This window comes from Pteropus vampyrus, unplaced genomic scaffold (genome assembly GCF_000151845.1).
Source record: "Pteropus vampyrus isolate Shadow unplaced genomic scaffold, Pvam_2.0 Scaffold359, whole genome shotgun sequence".
Lineage (NCBI taxonomy): Eukaryota > Metazoa > Chordata > Mammalia > Chiroptera > Pteropodidae > Pteropus > Pteropus vampyrus.
In genome coordinates, this window is record NW_011889140.1 from 977,683 (window position 1) to 987,342 (window position 9,660).

Below are 9,660 nucleotides of genomic sequence, written 5' to 3' on the forward strand. Positions count from 1 at the left end.
ATACCACTTCCTTTTTTCCCATTTACTAATGTCCACTGACCATTCTTCTGTTATCACTATGGCAGACGACAGGAAAATATTTAAAAAATTTGGATGCCTTTAAATGCCATTGCGGCTACTGTGTATATACCTAGGTATGACTGTGGCTAAATTTTACATAAAAATCTACATTGCCTTGTAGAGAGTACTCAGCTGACATAGAAACCCAAACCTTGAATACATTTCAGGTTGAAACTGTGTGGTGACAATTGCAGCAGCTACGCTTTCATTAATGTGACATCCAGTCTGCACCTGCGTGGGAAAACAGAGAACTGAGGGGTGCCGGAGTCACGGTGCCTCATTCTAGTCCCGACACTAGCACTTACTTGCTGCGCGACCTTGCATGACCTTGAGTCCTTTGCCCAGCTGTCAAAAGGGGTTAAGAAGAATTAGTTTGAACTCTTTAGGTGTTATGCAGATGTCTCCCATTATTGTTTAACGTGGATTTTCTTTCATAGGAAGGACTGTTTAAAAAGAAAATCCAGACAAATGTTTGGTAAATTAAAAGGTTGCGAAGCTTTGTAATATATAGAAAAGTGCCAACTGGAATGTAATTAAATTGTGCTGCTAATTGATATTTGTTGACTATCCGAAATTGCATTCTTGAACAGAGACACCAGGGCAGACCCGCCCAGCGTCAGGGCCAGTGCAGGCAGTGGGCATGCATTCTCTTAAGTACATTATACCCACCAAAACCTTCCGCTAGCAATTTTTTTTTCTTCTAAAGCAATTTTTCATGACTCTGACACCATTCCCATGAAATGTGACATTTTAACAAATAGGATTGCCATGTCGAGGAGATTTATCTTCACTCTCCTCAATACCGTCGCTCCTTGAACTGTGTATCGCCTTACATGAACAACGCAGCGTCTTTTGTGCGATGTGGCAGCTGGAAAGTTCATATGATAAAAAGCCCTTCCTAAGGTGTATAAACCGCAAAAGGTATTTTAAAATAACGTTTTAATTATATTCCGCCATTCAGAGCCAACTTCTGGCTTTGGTCTAATTTAAACAAGGGTTTTGCTCTCTTGCAGCCATCTGTTCCTTTTGCTTAAGCCTACACTTAAGTCATAATATTGAAAGTGTGACATCATTCCTTCCTATGATGTCATTAAACATCTCTGTATGGCATGGGCCCAGAAGCAGTCACGGAACTGAACAAAGTGGAGGGAAGACGCTTGCTCAAATACAGATCATGGGGAACAGAATAAATACCTGGCAATCTAAATTATTTTTCTATTGCTTTTCAGAGATTCTCAATCTTCTCTAACATTGAAAAGACTGTTCCATAAAAGTAATCCCTTAACACAAAACGAAGGCTATAAAAAAGATAAACGAAGGCTATAAAAAAGATAAACGAATCTTTAAAATGCCTACCTAAATGACACGTATTAATGTGAAGGTATCATTCTAATTGCTGGTTTTGTGTTTGTGCGAAACCAAAGTTTCTGGTAAATATTTCATTGAAGTAACAAATTTACTTTCTAACCAGAGAACAATGTTTTGGCCACACATTAAAAAATTCCATCATTCTATTTAGTAGTTGCCATTTTGACATTAAAATAAATTCATTAAAATTTTTCAATTAATTTTTCAGACTTATAATTAAGGTAGAACTGCAATTAGTATAATACACATGAATAGTGTTTTAGAATTATGTTAACATTTATTAGATTATAGTAATTTATATATTAATTTCTTTTAAGTATTACATTATAAATATTTTAAAATTCATTTTAGGTTATTACATCAACAGTTCTAGGTGAGTTTAAGAAATCTTCCGGGTTGTTGTTGAAAAACTCCCGTAAAATAATAAAGACTCACATAATACTATCTGTACAAATACCCATTGGTGTTACATGGAGAAATTTGGCAGTGTAAATAATTTTTTGTAATGATAAGTCACTGTAGTTCAACATTGCTTTGACTAAATCAGTTATATATTTATTATTGTATTTGGATGTCAATTAAAAAAAAATCATTTTGTCAAGTTCGTAAGTTTTAGCCTTGAATGTATTCTGTGCTTCTGCATGTTTCAGGCCCTGAGCTAGTCTGGTCTCAAATAAGAGCACCCACATAGTGCTCACCCGCTGGGCCCAGGACATCACGGGTGGAGATGGCTGATGAAGTACAGCAAAGTCACAGCGCACATACTGGAAAGTGCACGAGACTAGGAGTAGGAACAACTGGGTCCTTGATCACTTAAAAGATCCAAGCTTTAGTTTCTTCCTTTATGCAGTACGTTACTATGCGGCATAACTGTTTCGCCAGTTCATTATGAGTTTCAGAACCTGCTCCTTCCATGTTCTTCGTATCATTAAATGACACCAGTATCTAATCAACTGCCCAAGATGGGCCCTAGATTCTCCTCGTCCAGCCCTCTCAGGATGGGGATAGTGCCTCACTGCTTACTCTGCCTGCTTGCCCTATTCTGGTCAATGACAGCATTATACACCCGGATGTTAGCTTAGAGTCCTCCCTCCCCTGCACCCCACGCGATAAGACCTGTCTACTTCACTGAGATCTCGGTATATAACCCCTCCTACCCATCCCTCTGTTGTGAACTTAATTCAGGCCCTTATCAGTCACCTGAACTATTGTAATAGTCCCCAAACAGGAGTCGCTCCCTTAGCCTTGCTCCCTGATCTCATCTCCACATTGCCAAGACTAGCATCTTTCCAAATGCAAATCTGACTATATTCCTCCAACTCTTTGATGGTTCCCTGTCATGTTCAGCACCAAATCCAAATGTCTTGGTCATCTGGTCCCCACCCATCCCTCCAACTCATCTCCCACTGTTCTAATAATACACACACGAAATGTGGGCTGAAGCCACACTGACCATGACTTTGAGTGCCTGGGCTGACTGTTCTTACATGCTTCTCACACAAGCTGGTCCCTCGGCTGTGATACCCCATCCTCCTTTATCTACCTGACAGAGTCTTTCTTCAAAATGCAGCTCATCGGAGGTTTTCTTCTGTACAAAGCTTTTCCTGAATGAGCCAAGCAATGTTTGCTATCTCCTTTTTCTTCATGCCAGCCCAATTCCTAGTAGTACTTTAATTCTTACACACAGTAAAATCTGTAAAGCGATTGTTACCATGTTTCTTTTCCCTAATAGACATTGAACTTCTTGAAGGATGGGACCGTGTGATTTTTGTCTTTGCTTTCTTAGGTTATATCTCAGAGTAAGTAGATGATAAACAATGTCTTATTAGATGGATGAATGGGTGAGTGGGTGGATAAATGGGTGGATGGATGGATGGATGGATGGATGGATGGATGGATGGATGGATGCACGGATGGATGGATAGATGGATGGATGGATGGATACATGGATGGATGGGTGGGTGGGTGGATGTTTCTTCCCTCGTGAACTTTAGTTCTCATAATTATAGCCTCATCAGGAACAACAAGCTCTTTTTTTTTTTTTTTGCCTCTCAACAGGTGATCTCTTGTATCTTCCATCCGTCACCCAATACCCTCACCCAACCAACAATTATCTGAACAGTTTTCTTCAAGACTCAACTCAAATGAGTCACTCCTTTCATTATTCTTTCATAATACTTTGTATTTATTTGCACTACAAAAAAACTTTCACCACGTTTATTTGTAATTATTGGTTTAAATATCTATCTCCTTCTCTAGACTTTAAGTTCCTTAAGATACCAGCTTAAAATTCTAATTCATAACTGTATTCACAGCACAGAAGCACGCATACGGTAGGTGATAGTACGAGACAGTAAATGTTTGCTATATCAATTCATGAAAGTGTGCTTGAATATATGAAATGAAATAATGTATTTGAGAGTTATTTGAAACTGCAAAGCCCAAGACAAATGTAAAGTATGCTATCATCTTGATCACACCCACAGATCACATCCTCTCCTCTGCTCCTGAGTTCTTTCTACCTAGATAGCCCACAAACCCTTGTCTAAATTATCACTTCACACAGACCTCCTAGTTCCCATTCAGAGTGCATTTCTGACATTAAACTAACCCCCTCAGCACCTGGATAAGATCTAGAATAGAAAGAGGTATGAAAAAGAGAATCAACAGTCCTGCTATAGTGCCAGCCTTAACACACTAGTAAATGATAACCATATTCTGAAAATGAAGATAGCCAAATCACTTTAGACACTATTTTCTTAGCTGATGTCAATAGAGTTGTCATAAATTTATACCTGTTCTTTATATGTAGAAATTTGCTTATTACTTGAGGAGCAAAAGTGTAAAACATGCAAAAGAAGAAATAATATAAAACGAATGACGAGAACAAATACTTGATACCAAAATCTCATCTTCATCTTGGGAAATCCCGTGATATTTTAAAAATGACATTACAACCACTTCACCCACCTTGAAGAAGGAAGTCCCTCCAGTGCGAAATGCAGTAGCTCTTCTGCATCTCACAATCACCTCGATGACTGGTTAGGGCAAGAGGTGAAAAGTACTTACCTTAAAGGCTGGGGAAGACCAGAATAAGAACAGATATCGTTATGACGGATAGAGAATATGGAATGAGTAGCACCGGCCGAGGCTGACACCTCCACTTGTTTGAGAAGTGCCGTGAGATCACTGATCCCTGCTTAATCCCGATCTCAAAGACGCCAAGTGCAGGACCTTTTCCCATGGTACCATGGTGACATCTAGGGTCAATCCTTTCTCCAAGGGGAAAAAAGTCACTTGCATAAATGCAATCTCAATAGCACCTTGACAGTGCCTGGAAATCATCCAACTGAATGTCAGTTTCACGTGGTTAAGTCACCTTGTTAGACATTCGCAGTGCAGGGTACGCTAGGATGTCTGTAGTGGGGTGGATTTCTCTATAGGTAAGTAAGTGCTGGTGAGAAGAAAGGGAGCTGCTGGGGGTGGGGGGTGTCCCCATCACAGAAGGGGCAGCATGGGCTAAGAGCATGGCTTCTGAAGACAAACACAGTCTGGATTTATTCATACCTCCTCATTTTGGAACTTGAGTTACTCATCTTTTCTGAGACTTAGTCTCCTCATCTATAAAATGGGAACGATCATAGCTAGCTCATATGGTGTTTGTGAGGATTAAATGAGATAGGGCTACTTTAAATACCTGATGATGATCAAGTGTTTATTATTCTTGCTTCACCTACTTTTCCCATCCTACCCCTCGTGAACATCTAATACCAAATTCTATGTTTTTCAGGACCTATGAAAAATATGCGTGATCACTGACACTATTTTCTCTACATGGATTTTGCACTTTAGTAAAGAGATTTCAGTGAATTCATTTCTTAATTTCCTACACACTAATATTCAGTTATCCAGAGGGTGTCATACCACTAAACATCAGTAAAAAAATAACATAGTTATCTATACCTTTATCTATGATAGGCATATATATATTTATACATCCTGGATTTTTAATTACAAAAAATTTGTCTGCTTCTTTTTTTAACTGAATTTTCTATAATATCCAAAATATCGGTGTAGTTGCTTCTCTTCTAAAGAAATCTCCCCTACATGTGGCTACAAAAATTTTGTGTTTTACAGAGGGACCATTTCCCCCAGAGTCACACTCTTTTCTATATTGCTGTTCTACAGGATAAGAATTCCCAGGGGTTACTGCCAAAACTTACATATGTTAATGAATATTATGGAGCACGTTAGTCTTCCTCTAGAAAGGTCTCTCTACCTATGGAGATATCTTTCAGATAACATTGATAAGATAGGTCGCATTTATATATAATTGATATCTAGAGATGTGGATTCCTACACTCCCCCTTCCTCTCTTAGATGAGGCTGTGTAAGACCACATCCTAAGAGATCATGCAGGGCCTCGCAGGCCACCATAAGGCCTTGATGTTTTCTCCGAGGAAAATGGGAAGCCATTGGTTGGTTCTGAGCAGAGGAGGGACCTGATATGACTTAAACATAAAGATAGACTTTGGTTGCTACATTGGAATAGACTATAGCAGAACAAAGGTAGAAGCGAGGGGAGCAGCTGGGAATCTATTACAGGGATCTCGCAAGAGATGGTGGTCATTTGGACCAGGAAGGTTGCAGGGAGGTGGTGACCTGTCTGGATTCTGGTCATATTTTGCAAGTCAGGCACAGAGTCTATCCCGATATGGAGTATGAAAGAAAGCAAGCAGTCAGGGATGATTACAGGGTTTTGGCCTGAGCAACTGGATGGATAGAAAAGCTATTAGCTGAGATGGCGAAGGGTGTTGAAGCAGGTGGTTTAGGGTGGCCAATGAGGGGCTTGGTTAGAGAAGTGTTTAACTCGAGCTGTCTGTCAGATAGCCAAGTGGAGGTGACAAGCAGGCAATAAGACACATGGGTCTGGGCTTCAGGAGAGAGGTCTGGTCTGGTGGTAGAAGACCCTTAACACATGCCCATCAATTTGTATGAGGCTTAGAGCAATGTCGAGCTCCTAGTCAGGACGTGAGCAACGGTCATGATTAGTATAGTCCCTTCTCCTCCTGTGACCACGTCATTCGAATTATAATGGTCAAATCTTCTCTATTACATGTACTTACTCTTGAAGTAGCAATTAAAGACCTCCACAAAGTAATCCCTTCTTACTTTGGGGGTTTCTCACCCCCTTTGATGGTAAAGTCTCCATTTTTCAAGTGTTAAGTTAGGGTACTATAGGGAGGGAATTAAATTTCACAATAAAAATTTTTTTTAAATCTGATGTGTACAAACAGTCCATGCAATTTTGGAAAATGTCATTTGAGTACAAAATATTTAGCGACAGGCGAGGTCATATGGTATGACAGTTAAAAGAGTAGATTCTAGCCTTGAAATGAATTTTTACTTCAGCACATCACCTTGAGTATCTAATCTCTCAAGTCCCAATTTTCCCATCTGTAAAAGTGCTACCCGATGGGACTGTGGAGAACATTAAGTGAGATAATAAATATAATGCACGTCAGAAACTCAGGAAGTTTGCGTAATTTTTTAACCATGATTATGATGATGATGGTGAGCAACTTCGCTCATTGTTTTCAATTGGATCTAAGATTAAAGGTTTTCCTATGGTTTTTCATTTACTGTGGAACTTTTATTGAACATATTCCTCAATAGATCACTTAAAATTTAGAAAACGTAGTCTCAAGGCATCAGACCCAAAGAAGGAAACAGACATTAGGAGCAGAAAGAAGTGTCTGGTCCAACCTGTTACTGGCACCTCCATTTTCCCTGACTCCCCCCAACCACAGGGCCTTGCTTCTATTGGTAATGAACAAACTGAACAAATTGATTCAAAAGGAAAAACACAAAACTTATCTCTTCCCCATTATGCTATTTTACTTGTATATTTTGTTTTTAAGCATGGTTCATTGGGGGAAACAGAATATGTTTACTATGGAAAAACACATACTCTTTAATGCCTAGTGATTTTGGAAGCAAAAGATGGTCTCCATGGTAAGAAGGTGGAAAAGGAGTAGTTAGTAATAGAAGACAGCACAGAACTAATGTACATTTCATAGTACAAAGATTTTAGCCTCCTTGCCTAAAACAACATTGTGAACCCTAAGTTATGCTGAATTGGTGAACAGAATAAAAAGGAGCCAGCTACACCGTGATTGCTCTGAGTGAAAGTCAATAATGAACTCCCAGAAAGCATCTCAGGACAGCAGAGACCTCTCGTGCTCATGACACTTGGAGGTTTAATTGGTTCTCCTACTGCTTGGAAGAAAGGCCGTGAAAACACTTCTGACCTCTCAGAAGCAGACATATAGACCTATAAAAGTGCTTTAATCCTTGCATCATGGAGTTGCCAAAGTCATAGTATATTGGAGTAGATTAAAGCCAAATAAGACAATGACTGTCTCACATTCCAACTCTTCTTCTAGGCCAGTCTGGGATCCCAAACAATCACTCCCTTTATCCAGGTCCTTAATTCCCTTTACACAATGTCTAATGGGGTGCATTTTTCCATCTCATTTTCCCATATTTATTGTCTTTTGGTAGAATGCTTTTTTTTCTTTCGTTCTTCTTTCTCTATGTGTTTGAATTTCTACCATGGTTTTTGGGGGGCTAACTTAATTCATCCCTTTTTTACTTGTTATAATCTAAATTTCCTGAGGTCACCTACTCTTGCTCCAGACTCTACTCCTCTGTTTGTTTACTGCGCTTATTTACGTTTCTCTCCATTCCCATTCATTTACACAGTCTTACATCATAACATACTGATATTCTTATAGCAGTTGCTATTGAGACGAGAAGATATCCACAAAAATCATCATAAATAAATTAAAAATAAGCACACCACAACATAAATATCTGTAGGAGTATGGCCTCTTTTGTAAAAGTTACGACGATAGCTACTTAGGCTTTGAAGTTAATTTTAGAACCACATCATAATCATCACAAGAAAGTGACCCTCTTACCTTACCTTAGCTTCAGGTTTTCCCCAGGTATCACTCACCTCATTCACCACGCCCAGTGCCAAATTTCCTTTGCCATTTTCCACAGCTCACGGCAGTCCCGCTAAGGATTTTCAAATGTTTACGAACCATATCCTGAAGACAATTCTGTAGGAGAATTACAAAGGTATTTTTGAATAATGGTAGCATAATTAAAATGTCTATAGTTTCTGAATACTTTAGAAGGGAAAAATTCCCTTTTGGATGGGTAAATTCTTTTATTTCTGGTGACAAAGTGGATCTACTATTTTATAGTCACATCGTCTGAGCCGATTCAAAAGTTGTCGCAAAAGTTATGTTTCAGTACATAATATGCTTAAAACTTTTAATCCGTGTATGTGGAAAACAGGCTCTCAGTAATAACAATATGTCTGTCTTATTGTCTCTAGGACTATACATGATAAGAAAGAACTACTGGAGTTTGCTCAACTTGGCTGTTACTTGGAATATGATCTCTTTGGTACCGAACTCCTTCATTACCAATTCAACCCAGATATTGACATGCCTGATGATAATAAAAGAATTAGAAGGTAAATATGATTAAATCTCTCACAGTGTTTCCTTTTGCCAGCCCATTTGATTTTCATATCTGGGTGAGTATTAGCAAAGACTCTGAAAACAGTAAAGCAGACAGAACCAGAGACTTGTAGAGAAAAATATATTAGTGCTGTTTCAGGGAGAAAATCTCTATATATTATTTCAAGAAGAAAATGAGTCATCTGAAGTAGGCAAAGGCTTAGCAGAGCCTTAGAAGTTCAGTGCCGATGGGCAGCTGACAAGAAACACAGATAACAGTCAACCCCTGCCACAGAATAAGAGAACAAAAGACATTTTCCTCCTCTTCTCTCTAATAAAGTACGATGTTTCTTCTCCAGGTTGACCACGCTAAAGTCATAACTTCATACAACGAATTTTTGAAGGGTTTTATTAAAAATATTCACTAAAGAGTTGATGGCAACTTAAATGCTATAAGTATAATGTCTTAAAGACCAAAAATATGAAATCTAACCTTTCAAAACTGTCTGGTATGTAGTGAAAGCAAACATACAAGTCACCCTCTGCGACCAAGCGGGAAATTGGGGGAGTCAGAGATGGATGGTGACCTGGTTTGTCTTGGTTATATGATTGGTTACTTGGCTGGTGACATGAACAGCGAGTGCACCATGTTAGGGAACTTCGGAGGAGAAATAAGTTTGAGAATGGCGAGGATGAC

General features: G+C 39.0%; 2 protein-coding genes across 3 annotated transcripts in view; one reads left to right on the forward strand and one right to left on the reverse strand.

The window, feature by feature from the left end:
- Nucleotides 1-9,660, reverse strand: part of LOC111731293 (serine/arginine repetitive matrix protein 1-like) — a 461,631-nt gene that overhangs the window by 431,610 nt on the left and 20,361 nt on the right. For both annotated transcript variants that reach the window (XM_023522879.1, XM_023522878.1), the window contains exon 2: nt 8,450-8,555. The gene's annotated coding sequence lies outside the window, so the exon portion shown is untranslated. The remainder of the gene's footprint in view (nt 1-8,449; nt 8,556-9,660) is intronic.
- Nucleotides 1-9,660, forward strand: part of PTER (phosphotriesterase related) — a 55,068-nt gene that overhangs the window by 38,440 nt on the left and 6,968 nt on the right. The window contains exons 3-4 of the mRNA XM_023522883.1: nt 3,744-3,761; nt 8,837-8,977. Of these exons, the coding sequence (XP_023378651.1) occupies nt 3,744-3,761; nt 8,837-8,977 (159 nt within the window). The remainder of the gene's footprint in view (nt 1-3,743; nt 3,762-8,836; nt 8,978-9,660) is intronic.